This window comes from Meleagris gallopavo, chromosome 4 (genome assembly GCF_000146605.3).
Source record: "Meleagris gallopavo isolate NT-WF06-2002-E0010 breed Aviagen turkey brand Nicholas breeding stock chromosome 4, Turkey_5.1, whole genome shotgun sequence".
In the NCBI taxonomy this organism is placed as follows: domain Eukaryota; kingdom Metazoa; phylum Chordata; class Aves; order Galliformes; family Phasianidae; genus Meleagris; species Meleagris gallopavo.
The window spans coordinates 15,396,155-15,421,822 of record NC_015014.2 but is presented as its reverse complement, the minus strand read 5'-3'; the positions used below and the strand labels follow the sequence as shown (position 1 = coordinate 15,421,822).

Genomic DNA, 25,668 nt, shown 5'->3' with positions numbered 1-25,668 from the left:
ATTTCTCTGTGGTGACTCTACTCTGGCTGCATTGCACAGTCGCATCAAGCAACATCTCTTTGGATCACACAAGCCATATAGCTATATTGTGTTGGGCTTCTGTTTTTTCTGTCATAAAACGGGTGTTTTAAGAAAAGTTCTAGGTAACTGATCATTTCAGGGTTTTTCAATTAATATCTAGAGAGTTACTGTTCCTGAAAGAGGCGGTTACAGCATCATCTTGTTCTGTCTGTCATTAGAGAATACCCAACGTAACTTTCTCACTTCCATGAGAATTGCCTTTATTTACACAAAGTTTAAGTGTCCTTCTGAGAGAGAAGATGTACTGCAGCTGTTTGGATAAACTCTTTGTGCAATCTCTGCTCTTGGTAGGAGGCGGAGTTCTTCTTTGGGATCTTACGAAGATGACAGAGAAGACCTTACCCCTGCACAGCTTACCCGGAGAATTCAGGGACTGAAGAAAAAAATCAGGAAATTTGAGGACAAATTCGAGGAGGAGAGGAAATACAGGGTGAGTCTCTACTCAAGCGTTTGTAGGGAGAGGTGTAAGGTAGGTAGAAAGGGAGAGGACACTGGGGGAACCTATCAAACATATCAGAGAGCTTGTAAGTATTTAAACAATTCAAAGTAAAGGAAAATGTAATGCTGCTCCAAAAATGACAATATGCATCCATATCAAACAAATTATCTTTCCTGGCATTTTTTGTACCACCAGTACAGTACAAGAGAGTCTCACAAACTCATGGGATTTTGATCACTGCTTTATACAGCGAGGGTGCAGGAATAGCTATGTTATGTTTTGCATTTGTTTATTTATTAAAGTTTACTTTGTAGGAGGAACGATTGTGCATCTCATTTGCATGATGGTAGTTTCAGGACACCAGATCACTGCATAGTAGAGAAGAGCAGCCTTCTTTGCTCCTCAGCAAGGAGCCATAGTCAAGTGCTGGTGAGCAGTCGCAGTGTTCTGTATTCTGTTTATTCTTGACATGCTCTTCCGAGGGACAGAAAGCTTTTTAAGGAACTAAAGCTTCATATGTGTGCATCTTAGTTGGTGATCTAAAGCATGAAGGATGGTACTGAAAGGGTCTTGCATCAGTCTTGCAATGCGCTAAGAGACAATGTTGTGACAGGTAGGGCAATCGAAGCAAGTTCTGAGCTGGATAGGTCACAGGTATGCAGGCACCAGTCAGTAGCCTGTGCTCTGTGCTGTGTCCCAATCCTGTTTAGCCCCCATTTTGTTACAGAGTCTTGTTTCAGTGGGTCTCTCCTGTTGATTTAATACGGATTCAGCATGACTGTTCTTTCCTCCCAGCCTTCCCACAGTGACAAAGCAGCTAACCCTGAAGTGCTCAAATGGACAAATGATTTGGCCAAATTCCGAAAGCAACTTAAAGGTGAGCAGTCACTGTTGATGTACCTTCCGGGAGCACCTAGACTTAACCTTTTTAAATTTGATGCTAGACAGTGGTCCTGTCACCGTCACATTTTAAAAAAGAGAAATTATTCCTCTTCCCCTAAATGTCGCTGCTTAGAGTGTAAACTGAAGATATCGGAAGAAGACCTGGGCCCTGTGGTGCGTCAGAGAAGCAACACGCTCCCAAAGAGCTTTGGTTCTCAGCTTGAAAAGGAGGATGACAAGAAACAAGACCTGTCAGATAAATCTGCCAAGCCTGCTGTGGAAGTGACCCTTGATTCTATCCAGAAGAAGCTTCAGGAAAAACGAACAGAGACGAACCGACCTGAGGATATAAAGGTACAATATGCAGATCAGATTTAGGCCTTTTAAGTACAAGCATGTAACTCATAGCTGCACTGTCAGTTGTGAAAGTCTTGTGATCTTTTGCATTTTGTCACAAAGTCTACATCCTCTACTCCAGGTTTACTTGTTTTAGCTTCTTTTCCTCTGCTTTCAGTATCTGTATTTTTTTTTCCCCACACTTCGTTTCTACTGAATGGCATTGTGTTCTTTTTCTGATTCTCATAGATTCCATGTAACAGTTCTGAACTGTTGTTATGCCCAAAAGCTTTTGGCACGTTCTGAGTCTTCCAGTGATTCTCAAGATTAGGTCACTGATTTTCTTCTAGATCATTCCACAGCTGAATGCTCTTGTCTCAGAGCATTTTATCACTGCTCTTCTGAGTGTCACATTGAGCTCAGCTAGTTCCTGTAATCTCTGAGGGTTATCAGCAGAGAGGTCTTTGTGTCTGATGTTCTAGTTCCTGAGTTTTGGGTAGCCTTGTAAATGAAGTCCTTGAGTCTGCTGACGTGTAAATTGTGCAGTACTCTGTGAAAGAGGAGCAGACAGCAATATCTTTGTTTATTAGATTTGCAGAAGTGTTTGGCTGTTTTCTGAAGGTAGCAAGAATAAACAGCCTGACCTTTTAAAGGTCTCCGATAGTATTTGGTGCGACGATAAGAGAGAGAAGGCTCGGTGTCAGTCATGTTTGGTAGAGGAGCTCTGGAAAACTAGGGGAAGTGTCTTTCAACTGTCTGTCCTTTTTTTTTTTTTTTGGCTTGGTCCCCTCAGCCTGTCAGCCAGAGCTTTTCACTTCATAGCAGAATTTGGCAGAAGGAAACAGTCTGACTGCACTTGATTTCTGTTAAGTGTGTCTGTAGCAGTCAAAGCACAAATGGCAAGCTTTGCAACAGGTACCGGAGGTTGTCTCAGGTTTGGAAGACAAGGAAGAACGTGCATTTTGTTGCTTATGACTTACGACTCAAATCTTTCTAAGTGAAAAGCAGCCACCATCACTAAAAGTTATTTGACATTGTTTGTTCAAAGCACAACGAAAATATAAATTGACATTGTTTGTTCAAAGCATACAGAAAATATAAATCCCCCTTATGTACCTACTACATTTTCACATACAAATGTTAGTTAGTTTCAATTTGCCTGCGTTGTATATAGGGCTCCACTCATGGTAAGTCTTTCCAGCAATGTAGCTGGGAAAGGGGAACAGAGATGAGTCTTCAAAACATTAATGACAAAATGATAATGCCTTCAGTTAGGCCGTAAATTAGTATTGTCTGTGTCTTGAATTCTGACGTATTTTCTTTCTCTTCTCTCTGTGCTACTTTTATTAGGACATGACAAGAGATCAGATAGCAGCTGAGAAAGTGGCTCTTCAGAAAGCCTTGCTGTATTATGAAAGCATTCATGGCAGACCGGTATGTACAGCAGCATTTTTTCAAAATACATCTTCATGTGTCTTGGTCTGTTGTAAATGACTGCCTTAGTGCTCCTTCAGTGTCACAGTCTCTAGGACTTCTTGCTGTTATAACCACACATGTCTTTTAATTACCACCCTGATCCTTTGTTACCACTGCCACGTTACTCTTGGCAAGGTGATGCCTGCACACACTGCTGGACATGGCAGGTATCTGTAGATCTGAGCCTACAGCCTGAATGAAGTTCAAGTGTGTATTATTTCGGCATCACGCTTGCCAGGATCTACAGACATTCAGTTTGTGGCCCAGCTGATTCACCAGCTTTACCAGGGATACAGTATGCACAGGAATAGCTGTGCATGGACCCTCATCCTGACAAAAATTTTCAGTTTGCTATTATTAATGACTAATTAGAAGACAGGTGCGCAAGCAGTGCACCTTCTCAGAGAAGCTGTATCTTTCTCTGAGAACCACACTATTTGTGAGGAGGCACCTGTATCTTCATAATTGCACAATCCCTTTGTGCCAGAGGATTCATAAAACAGTTTGTCTCCTGAATGCCATGACAAGTTGAGAAAAGATTTTCTCATTCCCCTAAGCAGACATCTGTTTCCACGAGGAAGAGACAGGCATGAGATTTCCTGTACATTTGAACTTAGCAAAGGAAAATTGTTTGTAAAGACAGAGAATTAAATAGTGTCCTGTTGATTCCTGTCATGACAGACATATGGTGGGTTCCAGGCCACCAAGTACTTTGGTTGGCTTTGTACGAACCCTTCCTCCTCTTTCACTTTATTCTAATTTTTGCTACCAGCTGTGGAGGTAACGTAGTTCAGTTTCAGAGTGGTGCTAATCCCTTGACCAGTGGCTTCAGAGAAGCAAGTTACTGTATATAAGGAGTGCTTGATGAGTGCAGATGATAAGTCTGTCTTACTTCTGCTGTGTGTTGTATCCTGATTCCTACCTACCATTTGCTCCTGAATTACTTCCTTCTTTCCCTGTTAGTTTTCTTTGTTTGCTTTATTTTAAAGTGTTGCTAATTTAAATACTTCCCTTCATTCAATGATCCTTATGGGTCCCCTTATACCTCTATGATTCTGTGAAGTACTAATATTGTATAGGCACATATACCAGTAGGTGAAAACAGCATGGTTATACGAGAGGACATGAAATTTTATTATATTATGAAATAGCAAAAGGCCAGCACATCCACTTAACCTTCTCCATCAGAGTAAGAGTTGGAGTCTGCTTTTGGTATCACAATGATGTAAATCAACAGGTGTCATCTTGTTGAAGTAAACTCACTTATATCTGTTTAAAAACTCACTTTAAATCTGTTTAAAAAGGCTGTCATGTCAGCATACCTTCCTCCTAGCACTTTTTGATGCTTTATTTACACAGCTACTTTTTAATTTGTTTTTAAATAAGCAGTCCATATCAAGCAACATGGAGTCACGTAACAAGAAGGACTGCAGCTGATCAGCTTTTGCTCTTCCCAGCTTTTGGCACTGCAGCAGTGGAAAAGTACTGAGAGCTTGAGGAGAATGGGGTGTAGTTCAGCCAAGTTGGGTGGTTGTTTTTTGTTATTGCTTCTTTTTTTTTTTTTAAGATATTTAACTAAACAAGAAAAACAATGGAGTTCAGATTTAGTGCAGCTGGGTCTTTCTGCACCAGTGACAGGCAAACCTGGAGAGGTAGAACTGAACTGCTTTAGTTAAGCCAAAAAGTTCATTTCTGCAGAAATTCTTGAGCTGCTCAAACAATGCAGGCAATGATCTCTTCCTTGGCTGCTGCTACTGCTTGCCATACAGAGTGTGCTCCAGAGTTATGTCAAAGGCTCTGTTATTCTGATAGCTTTTTTTGCATTTTGATGTTTTCCAAAAATATATTCAGGTTTTGCTGGTATTACGTTTAACTAGGGAGACAGTTTGCCCATGTGCAGAACGTTTTCTTTCAGTTTGCTTTCTGGTTAAATGTTCTGGTGCACGTCTGCAGGGCTGACTCAGTCCCCTTGCGCTGCACTTCCTTGCTTAAATTAATTCTTTGTATTCTTCCTCCATAGTGATGTTCAGGCTCAGAAGCATGTCATTTATATTTTCCTATTCGTAAACGTGCCTTAGGAATTTCTGTCCATTCCAAGGCTTATGTTTATTTTCCTGTACAGAATAGATGTATTTACCTACTTCGAAATGTCATGAAGTGAAGGATTGTTTCTCAGCCACCAGTGTATTTTTTTGTTGTTGTTTTGGGTTGTTTTTTAAGTAACAGGTACTGGCTGAGGCAACAGTAGTGCTGTGCCTCCCGTTGTACTAACTGCTAATCTGGTAAAACTAGGACTAACACAAGTTCTGTAGGAGTTGTCCAATTTTCCATTTTTATGCTTGATGGATTGCAGAGAAACGTCAAAAACTGGAGGCAGTTTGCTAGTACTGCCAGTGCACTCCTGGCAATACCTACAGCTCCAATTCTGCCCTTTCCAGACAACATCTCTCCTGCTCTGGAGGGATAATGTGAAAGCTCTAAAAAGCTTGTTCCAGTGAAAGTTAGCTGCAGACAAAATGAAAGACGGTTCATTTTAAAGTCTTCTCCTCATTCCAAGCTGCGTTCCCTTTACTCCGCTATCTGCTATAGAAAGGGAGACTGTACAAAACTCATCAGGGTTCATACTATTGTTGATTTTTTACATCAACTGGTAATTAACAGCAGTGAAAAGCTTTGGTGTGTATGAATGGCGCCTGAGTCAAGCCTTTCCTCTTGTAAGAGCTTTATAATCAAAAGTTAAACAAAAAGTGTAATGGCAGGACAGTCATAGGATGTGGTCAGACAATGCTGAATAAAAAGGAAGATGATGATCAGGTGGGTTCTGGTGAATATTTTGCTTGGTTTTTTCTAACCCTACGATTATTTTTTTATTAAAGAATTGATGTATATTAACGAAGTAAAACCTCAATTTCTTTACAGCTACTGCTTAGCTGGACAGGCCTTTGCTTTCCCACGCTAGCTGCTGTCTGTGAAGCCTTCTGTTCTGCACTGTCAGTACCGCTGAGGTACTGAAACTAAGGAGGGAGCACGAGTACTTTTGCATTACCAGTTTCTGTGCTAGTGCTGTTAGCAAGCCATTATTATGAAATTCCCTTAAATCTTCTGGCTAACAGCAATCACAAGCACGTACCTTGTAGAATGGAGCATCTGCTTGCAGACCTCATGGTTCTCATTTATTTTTCCTTTACAGGTTACTAAAAATGAACGACAGGTGATGAAGCCCCTGTATGACAGGTACCGCTTGGTCAAGCAGATCCTCTCCAGAGCCAACACCATCCCTATCATTGTGAGTAGAACTTTCTTTTAGGAGGCCTTGCTTAGGGTTAGAGCTGAGGTATACAGCACAATCAGTAAGGCCAATTCCTCCCTTACATCTCAAAGACCAAGTGAATGAGCGGGTTGGTGACATGTACGGCAGTCAGATAATGTTGGTCAGGGGTCTCCAGTGCCCACTCATGAGCCATGAAATACATCTCACCTTTTGTTGTTTCTCACCTTTCCATTGGGCTGCTGCTGTTATTTCATCATCTTATGTTTGGCTACAGCGTCACTTCCCTTTCCTTACTGGTCTATTCAGAACTGTAGGCCTTCATGTTGTTTGGTTGTGCAGACTTGTGTGAGTCCCAAGGCAGGCACTAGTCTCTTTGGCTGAGAGAAAGGGAGACTATGCTGGTGTTGAAGAGATCCTGCAAGTAGTGGATGCTCCCTCAATCAAGGTGGTGCTTTGGCAAGGAAATACTGACACCAGCATGGAATCCAATGCACTCCTTCAGGTAGCAAACACGCTATCTCAAATTCTGGACAGATTGTGTAGGCCATTTTTAAAGAATTTTTCAACCTAAGTATATACCAAGAATCCTCTTAGCTTGTCTAAAGAAAGAGAGTTGTTTGATCTTGGTTCCTTTTTACCCTGTCATGTACGATCTCTTACTGTTTTTACTGATGTCCTGGCTGCTTTTTGTAGACTGCTGAACTGAACGGACTGGCAGAGTGTTACTTGAGTGCAGTCAATCACACTGATGTGATTTTTTTTTCTGCACCTGTGGTGGCAGGTGGTCCTGCATTTAAAACTAAAGCTGTTTCTCTTTGAATATGCAAAGTACTCCCCAAAATGTGAACAGCAAAGATGGTGCTGGCTCTCAGATGGAAGAAACCCATCATCTGTGTGTTGGCAGTTTAAGATGAAGCTTGCAAAAGAAAGCTCAGGTCCTGTTTAGACACAAAACTGAAACTGCACACACTGGCTAGTACAAGGGAGATGAGACTGGCTTTCCCCAGTCCCTTAAAATGAGAAGAGTGAGAGATTTGCACAGAGGCAGAATACATTTGAAAGCCCATCATGAAGCACTTGATTGGAAAGTCAGCCTCCTGGAAAGCAGGGCTGGAGAGTCCAGCTAGGCTTACACCATAGCTCTGGAGAGCCAACCAAGTGTGTGTGTGTGTGTGTGCGCGCGCGCCTCAGGTTGGAGGGTTATTTTATTTGTAGTTCCTGCCCAGCTAGAATTCCAGCATCCAAGTTTTTTTCTTGAGTGTTTAGCAGTGATGTCCCTTGCTAAGCAACATCTTGGGGGAAAACAGTCCAAGATGCAAAGGGTTTGCCAGGTGTATTTTGTTCTTTAAGAAATGGATTTCTCCTGATGGTCTGGCAGTGAACTGAGCGAATGAGTGAGTGAGAATGATCTGAGAGCAGGTGGTGGAGGAGAAAGGGTTTCATAATGTAACGTACTTGTTAACACCTGTCACAGGGTTCCCCCTCCAGCAAGCGGAGAAGCCCTTTGCTGCAACCAATTATCGAGGGCGAAACTGCTTCCTTCTTCAAGGAGATAAAGGTGAAGACCTCCAGCTGCTAACTAATTGCTCAGTTTGCATCAATTTTCCCCTTATACCAATGAAAGAGAATGATTGATTTTTTTTTTTTTCCATCGGTGTTGATTTTTTTGCAGTGTGTCTTCCTGAAAAATCAGTAGCTGCTTTAAGCCTGTCCAGTTCTGATCAAATTCTTCCCTTGTTGTAGATGAGACTACAATATTCCCTTGGCCTTGTGTTCTTTCCCTTCTCCTTCTCCCTCCCTTGCACATAATGTATTTTATTTTGCTGAAAACCTCACGATTATTCTTTGCACTTTGGCTTGGTGATTTTTTTTTCTCCCTTGCTTTCTCCTTCCTCTTTAATAACACTAACTTATTTTGCAATAGTTTCTCTCACTCCAATGCTCTGCGGCTTGCACACAACACCATGGCTGGAATGAGATCTCACAAAACTAACACATGCACAGAGCCAACCAGGCATTTACAGGATCTTTATCTTCTCCTACTGACAGACTTATTTTATCCAGGGCTCTCTTTCACCACCTTGTAGGCAGCATTTCTAACCAAGTCACACAAGGATTGAAGTAGGAACGACTCAGTCATGTTTGTTAATGCTGTCAGATTTGGATGACGGGATTGTTGTGATGCTTTCTTATTCCACTGTGGAGTGATAGTTCATGGTGGTGAAGTCTGCTACAATATTGGTCTTCCTTCCTCTGACAAGGGATGTCCAGCTGTCACCCAGGACAGGCAGCGTGGAGCTGGGCCCTGGTTTGCATTTGTTACTGTTGCAGTGTAGCAGGAAATAGAAGTGCTTCAGCAGGCTTGGGTTATCCAAACATAGGTAGTGTTTGGTGTACATACTGCAAACGTGGACATCCAAGATGATTCTGTGATAAAGCAGTGACAGTAGCTTCTACATCAGTGGACTATTCAAGGCACATATTCATTAAAACCAGACTGCAGACTGAAGCATGTAGAACTGCTGGTTAACAAACATGGAGCTCTCTCAAGTCTGCAACAGAGGTCTGGATTGGGTTATTTGATTGACTGGGGCATTTCTGTGTCTTCTGTCTTTCAACTGTGTGTGCAACTGGATTCAAAGCTTACAGCTGTCAAATGTGGTGATCTCTGGTGACTAGTGAGGCAAATGCTGCATCAGAGCAGCATCTCACTGGTTTCCTACAGAGAGCACAAACGTGGAGAGCTGTGGTGTTGCTCTCGTGAAGCCCATTAATGCTGAAATGCCAATTAACACTTATTGGAGACCTGTGATGCTGCATGCATCAGCTTTTCACTGCTGGGAGTACTGATATTGGGTAACTCAGGAGATTTTATATTTGTAGCTCTGGAAACCAAATGTCTCACGATTGCCTAAATAACCTCACAGATGGAAGCCAAATGGATCTAGTCAATGAAGATAATTTTGGTTAGAATGTAAATGGCAGTGTGGGTTTAAAATAAGATTTTCATATGAGACGCTTTCTAAGCAATGGTTCTTGATCAGATTTTTGTTTTTAATTGCTCCTTCATTTTAAATAGCAAAATGCTTTAAGAGGTCTTGTAATGGCCAGATGTAGTTTTTTGGCACTAAGGTCTAAACAAGTGAGATTTCTGCACTGTCTTTTCCTCCCGTGGGCTTTCTTTGGCAGGAAGCTTACTCCTGAGCTGCGGGCTGTGTGCCCTGGAGCGAGACAAGCAAGCCAGCCTGCTGTGCTGGCCCTCGTTGGCTGGCACAGGCTTATGGGTGTCCTTGGGGAAGAGACTGCTACCAGATATGCAGATCCAAGTTACATGGATACTTTGCTTCTCTCTTTGGGTAAAATTTCTTGCACTGTTTATGAAAACAGTCCTTTTCCAGAACTGGAACACAGAAGCAACTTAGTCTCCTAGAAAAGGGCAAAGGGCCTTCTCCTTCAGTGCCAAAAGGATTCCCATAGAATAAAATAATACCATTTCTATTGATTTGATTGACTTAGCAAATCTTCCACTGCACGCCAGCAGGAATGACGTTCTCCTGCTTCAGGCCCAGTGCTACTACCTCGCTGGACAGAGCAGCATGCCTGGGATCCTGAGAATGGCAGTGAGCGATTGGTCTCCTTTCTCTCTTTGGCCTGTTTTTTTTTGGACAGCATTTGACTGCTCTTACTGCTGCAGTTGTCATGGAACTCCTCATGGCTTCTGTTAATCAACAGGGAGCTCCCGGACTTACTTAAGCTCAAAAAGAAAGTCTGTAGGGAGTGGAATCAGGAACAGGTTACCAGGGATGGCTACAGGGAAATTATCCAAGTAAGGATCAGGTTGGGAAAGCTAAAACCCGGACGGAATTAACACACAGGGACACACAGAGGAACAAGAAGAAAATCTACAGGGCAAGTAGCAACAGGACAAGGAAATGGGTTTAAACTGGTAGAGTTAGACTAGATATGAAGAAGATATGAGGATAACAATTGTTTACTGTGAGAATAGTGAGACAGTGGAACAGGTTGCCCAGTGAGGTTGTGGATGTCCTCTCCTTGGAAGCATTCAAGGCCAGGCTGGATGGGGCTGAGAGCAATCCGGTCTATGGGAGGTGCTCCTGCCTATAGCAGGGGGTTGGAACTAGATGGTCTTAAAGGTCCTTTCCAACCCAAACCATTCTATGATTCTATGATTTATTACTTTATTCCAACCTCATGCTTTATATTAAGGTTGAAAATTGCTTTCTAGAAAGGTCACTGCAAGTAAGAGAAAACTGTGTCCTGTTTCCTGAAAACACAAGTGATTTCTGGATGGTATCACATGACAAGGCCTACATTTGAGAGTTCTATGAATTAGCAAACACAAAGTGCAGCAGAGACTTCCAAAAGTTGTGCCTGTAGGTTGTAGGAAAAAAAATTGAACGTGACCAATTTGTCTGTGTACTTTGGGGAAATGGTACCAGACAAAGTGTTTCCACTCCAATTTTCAGTGTGCTACAGCTATATGGTATGGAGCTGAGGTTGGGACCATGTTAGCAACAGCAGGCTTTTACAGTCAATGATATCCAATACTTGGCTTTAGAAAGATCTCTATGAGCTCATTGGTAGCATTGAAAGCATTTCAGGTCTCGAACTCTGCCTTTAGAGAGAGCTATTGCGGTGTATCTTATGAGAGAATACTTGTTTTAAGCTGATGATCTGTATGCTGCCTGGTGTATTTGTATAGACGAGCAAAGGATGGCAGCTGTGCTTTAGACAGCATGCATTACAACTGAAATTGGTTTTATCTGTATCAGAATATAAGAATTAAAGCAACATCTTGCTGAGAAAGCTAGATTTTTTTCCTACACTTTTGCTGCCTTGGGTCTCCTTAACCAATCTGAGTTGATTTCTCTGATAGGCTCTGGGTATAGCGTGTCTTCCTGGTGATATCCTGGTGTACTGTATTGCTTAGCAATTGAAGTGCTTGCTTGCTCTGCTTATTCACTTATTTTCATATCTGTTCCCAGTGCATGCAGTGAAAGGAGATGCTTGCTTCTGAGAAGGGAAGCAACTTACTGTGTGATGGGGATGTTCTTTCTCTCTCTGTAGGAGGAAGAGGAGGGCTCTGAGGAGGACAGCAATGTGAAACCAGACTTCACAATCACTATGAAAACAGATTTCAACGTGCGTAGCTTTTTGGATCAACTAGAAGATGATGCCGACGGCTTTGTTTCCCCAGTGGATGATAAGATACCATCAAGGAGCAGTCAGGATATGGGGCTCTCAAATCTCCATGAAGCATCCATGTATGTTGTCCAAATTTTTTTGCACTTCATTTTGAAATGCAATAGATCCCTATATGAAAGGCTTTGGGAGAAAACTATCCTGTCCTCATAGTGATGTCTGACTTCTATAATCTTCAGAATCTTGGGCTTAATAGTACCTCCACTTCAGCTACTATCACTGCTGAGCTTTGTCATTGAAACAACCCCTGTACTCTACAAGGCATTCCCATTTTCGGAGACATCAAGTTGAACTCCTTTCTAGTTTTAAGCACCTAGATCTATGCATACACACTTAGATGGTAGGCCTAATGCATGGCCGTCGAACCTCAATTCCATAGAAGTCACCAAAACCAGATCTACCTTCAGCAAGTAAGTTTCACTGAAGTTAGTGATGAATTGTGAAATGCACACTTGACTTAAGCCTACATGCAGTCTTTTTCTTGAAGTAAACTCAGAGACCTTTCTTTTGCAATTAACAGCAGATTCCCAGGGCTGCTTATGGAGCAGCTCAGTTACTTGGCATCCATACAACGCTAAATTTGCAAATTTATTGTATGTTCCCAGTTATAATTGTGTTCATAAGTATAATCATGTCTGTATTTAAACACAACAGGCCTGAACTGTTAGAGCAGCTGCAAGAAGTCAGGGAAGAGAAAAAGCGGATCAGAAAAAAACTGAGAGACTTTGAAGATAATTTTTTCCGACAAAATGGGAGGTAATTTCTCAGCTATTGCTCTGTCTTTCAGCTGTTCTTAATCAATTTGGCATGTACAAAGGCCTCCAATTATGGAAAGTTACCTGAATTCACCACTGTATATTTTGTTGTCATCATTATATATTTACTCACATTCGATACAGTTGCCCATTAAAATGAATGACCATTTCTTTTTCCCCAAAGATCTTTAGGGACCACCTCTTTGATAACTTTCAAAAGCAGTATAAGTACAGAAAATCCAGCTGCATCTAGCAAAATTAGTAATAATGATGGAACATTTCCTTAGGGATGGAAGAATTGGTCTTTGTCCCCAGTAACATTGTATGCTTCTCTGTCCTGATCTTGCATGTCTGTGAAGTATTCAGACATGAGTTTAACAAGTACTTTTGCTGGAGTATGGCTGGGTATGTAAGAATCAGAAAAAGCTCCTCATATATGAGCTGATAGAGTACTTTAATATTTTTATTCTCCTGAAATTAGCTTCTTGCCACTACTATAAACTTTAAATGTTTTTATAAAATCATAGAAAACTTGAATCTCGCGTATGCTGAAATGAAATATCTTATTTCTTTTGAAGGTAATGGGACTTCTTCTTTTGATGGGTTTGTTGGGGTTTCTTTTGGTTGGCTGGGTGTTGTTTTTTTCCAACTGTAATGCAGAGGATGACAATTTCAGCAAAGCAGGAGCTTCAAATAAGCTTCTGCATTTGGAAGCATGGGATTCTGTTACGCGTCAATATGTACTGTCTGCTTCATAGCTCATTTGCTTGCCCTTCTCTTTTTCTCACTAAGTATAAAAGTTATTTAGTTTTATTCCCTGCTGGGTAATAGAAGAGGGGGAGGTGTTTTGTTAGTCTGAAGCCTGGAGATAGAGGAAGGCTACTGAAGGAAGATCTACTGGTAGAGAAATCTTCATGGTTCCTTTGTTCCTTTTATTCTCACTAGGAATGTGCAAAAAGAAGACCGTACTCCTATGGCTGAAGAATACAATGAATACAAGCAAATTAAGGCCAAGCTAAGGCTGCTGGAGGTCCTGATCAGTAAAAGAGATATTAGCTCAAAGATGATGTAAAGGAGGAGAGTGGTTTTACCAATACACTAAGAAAAGAGAGCACCAAGCAGACAAGTGCATGAAGTGGATGCATCGAGAGCCTGGCTGTGAGGGCTGAGGAGCTCCCTGGGAACTGAAGAGCCATTACCAGAGGCAGGACAGGGGGAATGGGTGGCTTTCCATCACTCTCTCCATTTGCTGTTGTCCATTCTTTCTCCAGGCCTGATGCCCAAAATGGAGTTTGCCAGTGTAGGAGACATGATGCTGTCCTCAGTGACTGCACTGAAGGGTTCCTTCTGTTTTGATTTGCTTACAGATCCTGTAATATTTAGAATATGAAAGCCAGCTATGCTATTTTTTTTTTCCAGGATATCATAGCAAGAGGCAAAGTAGCATGAATAGTGATTAAATCATCAAATAGCTTCCACTTTATTTTACCAGACCTGACCCAATCTCATGTGACGGCACAGGTCAGACAGCACCAAGATTGTTCTCTTGTAGCTACAGTAAAGATTTGCTCAGACTTTTGACCAGACTGTTCGGAGTTCAGTGACTTCCATTGCTTTATAAAATGTTGGAAGAGTATCCTGGTCATAGCCCAGAACTGGTTTGAATTACAGTTTTGCACAAGATTCAGTTGGGTTTTCTTCCCACTTTTCTTTTTTGACTGCCAATTCAATTAAGAAAATGCCTACATCTGTTTGGAATAGCAAAGCAAAAGAGTTGTGCAGCAAGGCTCGTGCTTACTTGTTCCCCTTGGAAGGTGGATGCTGCGAGATTATGACGATGTTTGGGCACCTGGGAAGAGGTTTTATCAGCTTTAAGTTAGAATGCCTTGGGAGTTTGGTAGCTGCTCAGTCAAGTGTCAGCTGTCAAGCATCTGGAAAACCCACTACGTCAGCCCATACACTTGTGATACGGTAAAAGTCCACATGGATGTCATGCACACCCATTAGCCTGAGTGTTATTTATGTGTGCCACCAGCAATGTGGGCTGAAGCAGAGATACTTTGTGGCAACAGAGGATGTTCTTTTCTTCCCTGTGATTTTGTTGGGTGTAGTTTGTATGCTGGGGCAGAGGATACTGCAGGGAAGTGAAAGCCTGGAGCCACCTGCTGCACGTGTCTCAGGTGCAGGGTTGAGCAGCTAAGCATTATCAGAGTCCTGGGCCACTGGATTCCAGTTCTTGCATTGGACAATCACTGCCGATTGTGAGGAGGAGTGAAAGGCAGCAAGTTCAGAATCACAGCAAGCAGCTGACAGTTCTGCAGCCTGTGCACTCCAGGAGTGCATACAGGCAGTCATTGCCCTGCAGCCCTTCCCCTGGACCTGGGCCAACACGCTCTTGTTAATGGGGCTTGGCCCTGGTATCACAAGGAGATGCTGTCTTTTATCTCAGTCCCCTGGGGAGCTGAGTGCAGGAGCCGAACAGCTGAGGATGGGTGCAGTGCACCTCATCACAGCCAGGCTTCACACAGGAGCAGGGCTCACAGAAGAGCTCCTCACTTCCCTTCTCTCTGTGGGCAGGAGGGCCCATAAAGAGGAGCAGTACGTAAACTCACCCCCCTCAATGTGCTGTCTGCGCTCATTCTTGCCAAAGCTGGTGCTGAGGGCAGGTCTTTTTGGCACCCCGCAGCTACTCGGGAGGCTGTCTTCCTCCCCCTTCCCCAGGGCTCCGCATTGGCAGTCTGCCTCATAAGAGGCTGATGTGCTTCTGTTAGGGAGAGCCTGGGGCTGTTTTCTACTGACAGCAGAACTGCCCGCTCCTACAGAAAAGTAGTGAAGGCTGAATTCCCTGTTTGCAAGGGTTTGTATGATGAACTGGGGTGTGGCTTTTAGGAGGCACTGAGCGTCCATTATGAGGGAGGTGTGGGGCTCTGCCTCTCAGATCTGATATGCTGAGTGTTACAGTTGGGCTTAGAAACTGCATTTGAAGATGACTGACAGGAAGGGAAGCTTGGTGTAGTTCCTGCCCCTTTTCCTCCTTATTCATGTTGTAGTGGGCCAACACTTCCCAGGAGTATGATTTCTCTGATTATTTTTAAAAGCCTGTTTGCACTGTGTACCAATAAACTATGTTTGCTGAGTTTTGCCCCTGACAAATCTTGATAAATGATATGTAGGGAACAGTCCATTGCATTGTTTGAATTGATGAGATTGTAGCATTTTCTGATGCTTAGTTATCGCTGTTTACATGGCATACTGCTAGAATTTCAGATAGTTTATATGAAATGTAAGTACAGTTATGCACTTTAGAGAGTTTATATTTTTGAACTTTGAAAGCTAAACGTAACAGAATCCGTTAAATAAAATTGTAAATTAAAAAAAAGACACACCTGGCTGCCTAATCTCTGTTTCTGAAATGCTGTTTTCCCTGTGGCAAAAACCAAAACCACCACCTGCACTGTTGTTAAGAAAGTAAGAAAGACTGGCATCGAGAAGAAGGGGATAACAAAATGCTAGGTTAGCTTTGGACTTCCAGATGTACATCTGCAGGAGTTTCTTCCTTGCTCACTCCTTTCCTTCCTTCCCTCCCCCCTTCTGAAAAAAACACCCGTTATCAATATTTCATATGCTGCTTTATTTTTCTTCAATGCTGCGTTACATTACCAGTGCTCCACTCCTCCATTTGCCAAGACAAAACCTATAACCTTTTGTTACAAGGTGCAAAGTTCAATACTAGATATCCAACGTGGTGCATAAAGAGTATGTCCTAAGAACAATTCAATTGCAAAACAACCTCAGGCTTCAAATGAGATTTACACCAAAACCTTAAAGTTGGGGTAGTCATTTACTTATCATTAATGGGATGGGGGCTCTCCAACCTTACAGGATACAGTTTACGCTTTTGCCTGCTCATCTTTTATTGTACAGTTACTGTACATTACCATTGCAATTCATAACAGATTGTCCTTTAGCCTTCCCCTCCAGCACACGCCAAACAAAACAGATGCCACAGTCTCCCCTCCAACCATAAACTGCAGTAATAACACCAGCCTCCAACTAGAGAGGTACTACACCAACAGGAATTTAATGCTTCTTTCTTTTCCTCCGGCCTGATGACACTGGAGAGCTTGCACACATCCTCACACACTCAGGACTCCTCTGGAGAAAGGCAGCAGTGATAATTGCTGCCAACTCTCCTTGTAATGAAGAGCACATCTGATAGAATGGAAACACTGGACTTGGCTCTGCCCCCTCGGCTAACAAGGGGACAGAAAAACAACACAAGAGACATACAGTCCAAGAAACCTGTTAACAGTACGGTTTGTCCATCCACAAGCCTTAGCATAAAGGAATTTGATGATCCTTTAAAAAGACATTGCTTGGGAACAAAGATTGACACAGAAGAGGAAAAACAAGCCAACCCTGCAACCAACACATCCTCCGTGAGATACACTGGTGCAAAAAGACAGAGCACGTACCATAACTGACCTGGGGATAACAAGTGACACCTTAGCCCAGTACCATCTGCCAAGGACCAAAGAGCAGAGAGGATACGTTCACCCTAAGTAAGCAAGAACCAGCTTGCATTTAAAAAGGAAGGAAAAAAAAAAAGGATGTGGGGAATCACAGCTTTTTTAAAAGGTAATCACTATTTCATCCTGAATTACCATCGTAGCCTATGTGCAAGGAACACCAAGTACATAAACTGATCTAAAATGAGAAGTCAGTGTGTGTGTAAGGGGCGATAAAAGCAAACTAGAAGGAGTTGCTGGTAGGGTACTGCTGTGAATCTGGAGGAGAAACAACAGAAAAGCTCACTGAACTGATTGTGTTCAGCAGATCAGAAAATTCAAAGCAATAGTCCCTGCCTGCTAAAGCCTCACAAAATACTGGCAGCATTAGGTTGAAACTGCATTGTCCAAATCTATTCTTATTATTTTTCCCCCAAAAAAGCTCCGATCCCTTCCCATACAAAAATAAACCCAAGCCCACCATGTACCCAAGTGTCTGTGCCTCTCCCACACCAGTCAAGCTAAGCTGAAGCCTTCGTAGTGATCAATGGCTTGCATCAGCCGGGCACTGAGGATCTCCTTGCTGCTGTACTTAGGCAGGTCCAGGAGGTTGTAGCAGGTGTGTGCCACAGGCAGGTACTGCTCCCCGTTGGCGGTGGACTGGATGACAATGCGGAGGCTCGACATGCCATAGATGGGGATGCGGTCACTGCCCGTCAGAAACACTGGAAGCAGAGAGAAGGCAGGCTGGTCAGAGCAAGCACGTCACTTTGAAGCTGGAGAAGACCTCTGTAGGTCATTTAGTCCAACACCATCTATTGCTTGAAGCAAAACACACAGATGCACTTCTCAAAGCCGTTTCTTGAGGGCATTTCTTCTTAGCACACAACTCCCCTCCCACATGGAGACTGCCATCAGGAAAGGTGATAAACAACACTTTCTCACATCAAGTGGTCTCATTTTCCTTCTCATTATATGTCAGCTTCTCTTGGTTATCACCCCCAAATTGCCCCATTTGCCCCTAATATGAGTGTTGCAGAAGAAGCAATCAGGTTACAAATAGGCACTGGGGGCTGCCATGATCTGCCACCTAGCAACAAAATAGATGGATAGTGTACTCCCACTGCAGACATCGCCCTGTGAACACTTCAACCACACAGTGGTTTTGGGGTTGGAGGGAGAAACGGGGACAAAGCAGATGATCTGATGAACACGTAACCGAGGAGCTAACTATGCATGCTGGGTCACTGTTAATGCAATGTGCCACAACCCTGGAGCTCTGCACGCTCCCACTCAATTATTTTCTTTCAGCAGACAGCCTGCATCACTGCAAAATACTCACAGAGAAATTTCTTCTTCTTTTCCAAGGGAAATGCATGAAAGGTTTCCCAAAACATTCTCACAGTTGGGTGCGTCGCAGTGTAGTCTCCCTTATAGACAGCACTCTATTAGGAAAGCAAGAAGTCACATCATTGCATCTAGCAATAGAAAGCAAAATCTAAGCAGAAACGAGCCCTGATCTCTTCTCTTGTCTGACATCAGATTGTACCTGGCAGTTAAGAAATGAAGCACAGGAAGTACCATGAGCCATAGCATAGCTCAAAGAAGCAAAGCATTTTCCCAACAATTTCTGAACCCTTTGTCAGTGTTTTTGGTGGGTTTTCTTGCCCTTGTATACTGGAGAGAGTTTTGCTCTAAGTTTTGTCTCTTTCCTACAGTCTTAGCCTTCACACTGATAAAAACCAGACTGAAGTCCTTCTCCTCTGTTCTTTCTCATCCCTAATTTTCTCCCTGAGCTGTATTTAGTAACAGGACAATAAGACATTTCATGTGAATGACAGCAAGATGAACAAGGCACATAGAAAAGGACACTGTGGCTCACCACACCCCACGTCCCACTGTGTTCACCCTCCTGGTGCTTGTTAAGAAGACAAAAACAATGAGAAGAGAAGCTTTACCTCCTCCAGTTCCTCCCAGTTGTAGTTGCTGTTTCCAACTATCATGGCCCTGAGCTCTGTGGGCTGGAAGAGCTCCAAGACTTTCCCACCACAAACTTTCAGGAAGCCAGTGGAGAAAGCTGTGTACCACTCATGGATGGAGCAGTTGAAGATGTAATTTACATAGGCTTCAACAAATTTTTCCCTAGGACGTTGAGAGACAGAGAAAAGCACTTTCACATAAATGCCTGAGCAGCAGCACTGTGTGTTATCCTGTTTTTGCCTGTAATGTGTCTTACAAAAATTAGTGTTCAGTAAGTTTGTCCCACCACCACCAAGCTCAATCACTGCAACGTGGACAAAGAACTAAAGCAGCAGGTAGCACCAAGTGTCTGCCTAACCTCTGAGAGAGGCTCCAATTCCAGAACTGGGAGCCTGGCCAGGCACACTGTGATTCTGCAGAGGCAGCTGCTCCAAACCCAGTCCCCACTGAGACCAGACTGAGGAAATCCTGTTCTGAAAAGTCTCAATCTGAAACTACATGGCCCATTAACTTCCTCCTCAAATTACTCCTCTTACTACAGAACAAGAAAAGAAACCTAGGAATTTCTTATTCAGCCTTCACACTCTGGTTAAATAAAAGTAGAATCTGTGCTTCTGGAGTAGGCAGCAAAGGGAATGACTTCCCTCAGAATGACAACACTGTTTTGCTTCAAAGGTTCCCAATAACAGCACTGAAATAAAAATAATATTCCGCAGTAACCGGCAAAAAGTCAGGCCACGGCCAAACTGTCTTCGGATTTTGTTAGGAAGTTAGGAGTCTTTATTTTCTCTTTTCTCATTCTGAAGCACCAAGATCTGTGTGCAACCCTAGAATTCCACTTTTGCAATGACCTGAAATATTTCCTGGTGATACCATCTGATGACAAACTGGAACATGAAACTAGTCTCTATGGGTGGAGCAGCTGTTTCTGCCTGGCATTTAAGATCAGTTCACGCTTAAACTCAGAAGCAGACTAAGGAACCAAGCAGAGCCCAGTGCCTCAACTGTTGCAAAGAAGGCCACTACTGGAAGAAGCACTATGACCTTCTGATGGAGAAATTCTCAGTGCATATGCCATGTAAAAGCAGCAAAAGATGGGCAAGAAATTCAAAACAGAAAATAAGGAAGCAGACTGTCAAATATGAAAACTTGGAAAAATACATTATACAGCAAAGGGGGATTTATTTTCCAGTGCATTTGCTTTACTGTCATTTTGCCCATGGTCATCACCTGAGCATTAGGGAAACCCAAGCTGATTAAGCACTTAACTGTTGCTTAATACCACTCTGGCAGTTAGAGTCACAAGCCATTTACCAAAACATTTTATGCTGTGATACCCAATATGAACTTCAAAAGAGAAGGGGAAAAAGCAAGCGTTTCCTACTCAGTACTTGTTCAGTCAAAACAATCCTAAGAACCCTTCAGTTACCAGTGAACCTTGCTCAAAGAGAAGGACAACATCCAAAGGCATGAACACAACACACTTCTGCGGCCAACAGGGCAGCAATTTGGTCCTGACCTCTAAACATAGCAACAGAGGAAGTCATTAAGCAGTAAGGTGGATGAATTGACAGCCATGTCTAGACTTGGATTTAGAGGTTAGCTTGAGTTCAAAACTCTGGCCATGACAAAGCAGCTGCATTGTGGGATGCATTAAGGTAGTGCAGCCACAGACTTGCCTTTCTTTCTAAGAATTTGCTCCTCTTCTTGTCTTTCCTCACTAAACAGCTGAAGGAGTTAACCTGGATGTTCTTCCCAAACATTTGCTCTGAGCTAAAACCACTGATCCTTCCCCTAGGCCAGTGCAGCACACAGCAATAAAAAGGCTATTTTACTTTTGAATGCCTACACAAACTAAAGACCAGCACTGGCATTTCCATCCTCACTGTTTCAAACTCACCCATACTTATCTTGCTGCCCATCTTCCCTTTACAGGGAGACAGAATTACACTTCTCCATCTCTACCTGAGTTTCATATGGAAACAGATACCTAGCTGTAAAACTGCAGTAAGGTAGCTAAGAAGACAGACAAAGCTTTTACAGCCACGGTTTTAGGCACAATCAGAACCATTTTAAATAATCAGATTAATAGGAGATGACTTCATCTCCAGAATTGCCAGTAAGGTCGTCAGCAGTCCTTGCACAAGCCCCCAACCATCCTGCTGACTAAACACTGGATCACACTGTTTTGCCAGCAGAGAAAGAATTTGAATGCTGTTTCAAGTAATCAAAGCATCTGTAGAAATCCAATTACAGGATTATGAGAAGAAAATACTTTAGCAGCTGGAAAAAAATCGAGGGGGGGTAAATGGTAACAGCACTTGCAATAACTCTCAATGTTTCAGCCAAATGCAAAGCAATTTGTTTACATACAGCTGGGCCTTAAGGCTCTGATTGGTGGTCCTCTATCAGGCATACACAAGGGAAAGTTTCCTGCTCCAGAATTAATAGTACAAACAAGTTTGCCAGTCTCCGTTTTACTTCTTTCAGGTACAGCTCCTGTCTGTACCATTCATGGGGACTGACCTTCAAGGGCCAACCGTGTTGTGATCTTTATTTACCATGAGAAAGCTGTGACAGGGGTCTACATTAATGTCTTTCATAGAGAAGATACCCATCCAAAAAGCTGTGGGACATTTCTCAGACACTGGTGGATGCAAACCTCATTCTGTATTTAAATGTCACTAGTACCCAATAACTTTCTGAACAACTGGTCTTAGAATCCGTTCACAAATGACTTCTCAGTGACTTCTAAATCTCCCCCACATTTCATCTCAGCCAAATTTTCTGTGGCAGTGCATCTGACTTCACCACAAGTGTGAGCCCATTCCCCCATATTACCTCACTTACCTATTATCCTTCTGCACCTGAATTTTGTCTCCATCTTCAATCAGGTTCTTGTGCTCTGTCACACCATAGCTCTCCCTGCAGATCTATATAAAATAACAAAATTAATTTCACTAAAAGTACTTCTCAGGCCATATGCCTGCAGAAAGATAACAGGGTTCTCTTTACAGCTGATGAGTGGCATTTGAAGGGTGGGACAGAGAAGAGCGTATATGCAGAACACTTTTTCCATCCTGTAAATGTCACCACTTTCTATCATTTACATTTGCTGCAGAACTGATGTTAAGCCAAGCAAGTTCAGAATGGAAAAAAGTTTTTCTTTAGGTCAACAAGAGACTGCGAACTATAAAAAGTATATTTAAATAAGGCCACATGCTTTGGCAGTGAATAGAATCACTTTTTATTACTATTACTATTATTATCATAATAATGGAAGAACAGTAGATTAATTCAGGTGCTCTCACTGCCAGACAGCATGACCAAGGACAAACTGCTGCTCTTGCTTGGCCTACAGTGGCACCAGTACAAACATACCTGGGACATATAAAATTATCATAATTTTGGCTGCATTACTTCATCCTGAGTTGCAGCTCTGACCTGCTTGAGATAAAGGCAGACTCAGGCCTGACTTAGGGAAGAGACAAGCTTGATTTAAGAAACTTTGTGTTCTCATTTATGAAACAAGAAATAGACAACACTCTCCCAGCTTGACAGTGCGTAGCAGGGCTTCCTGCTACCTTGTTATTGCCCCAGGCTGGACCTGAACAGACAGCCAAGAGTCTGTATCGTGCTCAAGATCAATCTACCACTCACAGTCTGTTAGAGCAACAGGACTTCAAAGGCACTGAAACATGGAAGCCCTTAACCTGCCTGAGGGTAGCACAGGAAAACACCACTGGAGAACAATGATGCTGTATTTCTTCATGAGTATTGATATGTTTGCATATGAGGAAAGTCCTACCTGATATCTTAATGTACATGAAGATCTAACTCTTAATTCTAGGGAACCTCCACTGTGTAATAGAAATTATTGTCTCTAGGTTACTAGCTAGAAAAGAAAAAAATATGTATTACTCTAGAAGCACAGAAAAGCTGACTACCTCAGTCCCCTAGAAAATATTTGTTTCTAAGCAGCCTAACCACATACAATCAATATAAATTTTACATTTAAAAATATGCTTATGACAGCAAGGAAAACTCTAAACTGTGTTAGCATTTCAAGCACTGGCCCAATGATCCCAAAGCCTCCATTTTCAAGAAGGATTTAGGAATCTAATTCTTACTCTTCTGTGTGAGAAGTCAGCCACTGGCATTATGTCACATGCCACGGTGACAACACAGCTACTCTGAATACCACTCTATTTAACCTGCTTACTAGCTTAGTTTTCATTGCCATATATAAAACAACAAGAGCTGACAACAAAGCATTTTAACATCTTAACATTAACATAGGCTATTTGCTACAGGCATATTTTAGAACAAACACATAATACACATGAATGGGCTTCCAACCATACTGAAACAATCACAGCACTTGTATGTTAAATATAACTTACTGTAAAATTCAAGCAGAATGTCTCCTCTATATCTTCCCCAGGATAATCTAAAAGCTGCTGAAGACTCCTATATGTGTGTGGGGGAAAGAAGTGAGAAAGAAAAACATATTCAAAAAGCCATACATTTAAAAAGAGTAAGAAAATTGGCAAAAGTAAAAACCATCATACATCTGGGTAATAGGATTGCAAGAAAGAGGACCTCTGTGTCACCTGAAAAGGTAAGAAATATGCTTCCAGGAAGAAGATGCTTTGCTAGAAACAAGACAGGCTCTAGTCCATACAAAGTATCTAAGTAGTCCATGGATACCCTGTATTCATCCTGGCCTCACACAGAGCTACATTTCTAGTTTTCAAGGGCTGCTAGATATTTATGCGTAGACATAAAGAAGGTCTGAGGGATAGAAAGAAAACAGGGTTGTGGAAAATTGTATCTTTATCTCCATTATATAGTAGACATTCTTCTCCTATCACTCAAAGTCCTTTTGCTGTCTTCCTGATATTTTATTTGATTCTGGTAAAATACAACTGCAGCTTTGTGCTGGTAAACCAGACAGTAACTCAAAAGAGACAGGAGACAGCAGTCACACAGCAGTGGGATATTAACCTGTCAAAGAAAACCAATATCCTCACACAATTAGGTAAAAAAGATTAAAGAAAGATTTTAGAAAAAGCCACTCCTTCACCCAGTTCAGCCCCCTTTCTTGGGGATCTGCTCATGGGAGCAGGTCAGAGTTACGTTGGTTCAGGACCAAGCCCAAGCCTGGCTTGATGAAAAAAGCTGAGGCTAGGATCTGGGATCATGCATGTAACTGGGCTACAGAGCGGCAGTGCTTTGGCTGTGCTGACACTGAGCTTTCTGGGGCTAGCAAGGTGGCTGTAGAGGTTATTACCTGAGCAGATCTGACAGCCCAGGGGAGAGAAGGCTTATATGTCATTCACCACAGCAGTCTGCTAGTCTCACAACGCCCCAAAAATAATTAGTCACTCAGAAGGACCAGGAGGTGATATGCTGAGCAGTGTGTACCATTTGGCATTTCTCAATCTCAGATGGATGGTATCCCTTCCCAGACAGGCTGCAAATTTTGTTTTTCGTACCTTCCTTCTGTAGGGGACAGCTCCTTCAAATCCTCTAGGCATGGCTTCACATTCAAGAGCTTTTTGTACAGAGCCAAGGGAAAGTGAAGGTCTACCACTGTGAAGTTGTATATTGCAAGACCGCATATGATGCCAATCAAGTGAAACCAGTTGTGTTCTACAAAACACTTCAAAACCACACAGAGAAATCCTGATGAGATGCAGTGTTTCTGGCATGATGCATTGCACTCTTACCCCATGCATGAAGAAGCCAGCCCCTGCTATCTCAACTGGGACAAAAACAGAGTGTCAGGTCCCAGTCTGGTTATGAATTCCTTGATCCTAGCCTTGCTGAAGTGTGGCACAGAAATGAAGCTTCAGAAACAGAGTCCTACTACTTCTGTAACCTCTGAGTTTAGAGAATCACAGAATGGCCTGGGTTGAAAAGGACCACAATGATCATCTAGTTTCAACCCTCCTGCTATATGCTGGGTTGCCAGCCACCAGACCTGTCTGCCCAGAGCCACGTCCAGCCACTAACAAAGCTTTAGTGTTTGCCACCTATGTACTGCAAGAAAATCTGTTAGCACTTCTCTCCCTGTCATTCACTCTATCTTCTATTGAAAAGCTTACGCATAACCACAGTGCCACCCAGGCAAACACAGGCAGCTGTTGGTACACAAGGTTTCATTCCTTCATGTATTTACTCTCATGCTGCTAGGTCAGTCACGGGCTCATTACCTGGATTTGCTAAATGTGGTAAATACATGACTCAGATATTTTCAGTGATCATGTTGTCATTGCTCTTAAGTGTCAAAAGATTTGTTATTTTTACAGCTTTAACATGAAGAGTAATTGCTCTGTAATACTGTCACAAGTTACAAAAGGCACCATGTCATTTCCTTCCTTCAACAACGTAATTAATCAGTTAAAAAAACCCCCCACCATGGCAGGTGTACCTCAAGGTAACATTGATAACATCACTTTCCAACTTATGACATAAGTAGGAAGGTGAAGAAAAGGATATAAACAATCACCTCCAGCTACCTGAGAGGTTGAGAACTTTCTATCTTTCAAAAATCAACCAGTGCTCACTACAGCACTCTTACTTTTTAAGAGTTTCCTCACATAGATCATTAAGAAGTTTTGAACCTGAAGGTGACAGTGATGCATGAACAAGTGGATTGATTGCAATTACGTGAACAGCAACAGAAGTACTGAATTTGAATGCCAGTATGAC

The 25,668-nt window shown here is 42.4% G+C and overlaps 2 protein-coding genes across 13 annotated transcripts in view; one reads left to right on the top strand and one right to left on the bottom strand.

Moving 5' to 3' along the window:
• Window positions 1–15,861, top strand: part of FAM13A (family with sequence similarity 13 member A) — a 46,382-nt gene extending 30,521 nt beyond the window's left edge. For 4 of the 8 annotated variants that reach the window (XM_010709625.3, XM_010709623.3, XM_019614548.2 and 1 more), the window contains 9 exons: window positions 373–511; window positions 1,316–1,397; window positions 1,536–1,756; window positions 3,089–3,172; window positions 6,405–6,500; window positions 7,960–8,043; window positions 11,574–11,770; window positions 12,363–12,464; window positions 13,409–15,861. In XM_010709625.3, the coding sequence (XP_010707927.1) occupies window positions 373–511; window positions 1,316–1,397; window positions 1,536–1,756; window positions 3,089–3,172; window positions 6,405–6,500; window positions 7,960–8,043; window positions 11,574–11,770; window positions 12,363–12,464; window positions 13,409–13,535 (1,132 nt within the window). In that variant the 3' untranslated portion in view covers window positions 13,536–15,861. The remainder of the gene's footprint in view (window positions 1–372; window positions 512–1,315; window positions 1,398–1,535; window positions 1,757–3,088; window positions 3,173–6,404; window positions 6,501–7,959; window positions 8,044–11,573; window positions 11,771–12,362; window positions 12,465–13,408) is intronic. The other 4 variants (XM_019614552.2, XM_010709621.3, XM_019614550.1 and 1 more) reach the window with 2 other exon arrangements.
• A 214-nt stretch (window positions 15,862–16,075) lies between these two features.
• HERC3 (HECT and RLD domain containing E3 ubiquitin protein ligase 3) overlaps window positions 16,076–25,668 on the bottom strand; it is a 40,088-nt gene continuing 30,495 nt past the window's right edge. The window contains exons 19-24 of one of the 5 annotated variants that reach the window (XM_003205471.4): window positions 24,450–24,616; window positions 23,355–23,421; window positions 21,802–21,884; window positions 18,930–19,113; window positions 18,314–18,416; window positions 16,076–17,696 (exon numbers count right to left, since the gene is read on the bottom strand). In XM_003205471.4, coding sequence (XP_003205519.1) covers window positions 17,488–17,696; window positions 18,314–18,416; window positions 18,930–19,113; window positions 21,802–21,884; window positions 23,355–23,421; window positions 24,450–24,616 — 813 coding nt within the window. In that variant the 3' untranslated portion in view covers window positions 16,076–17,487. Of the gene's footprint in view, window positions 17,697–18,313; window positions 18,417–18,929; window positions 19,114–21,800; window positions 21,885–22,759; window positions 22,847–23,354; window positions 23,422–24,449; window positions 24,617–25,668 lie in introns of those variants that run through there. The other 4 variants (XR_793204.3, XM_019614545.2, XM_019614544.2 and 1 more) reach the window with 4 other exon arrangements.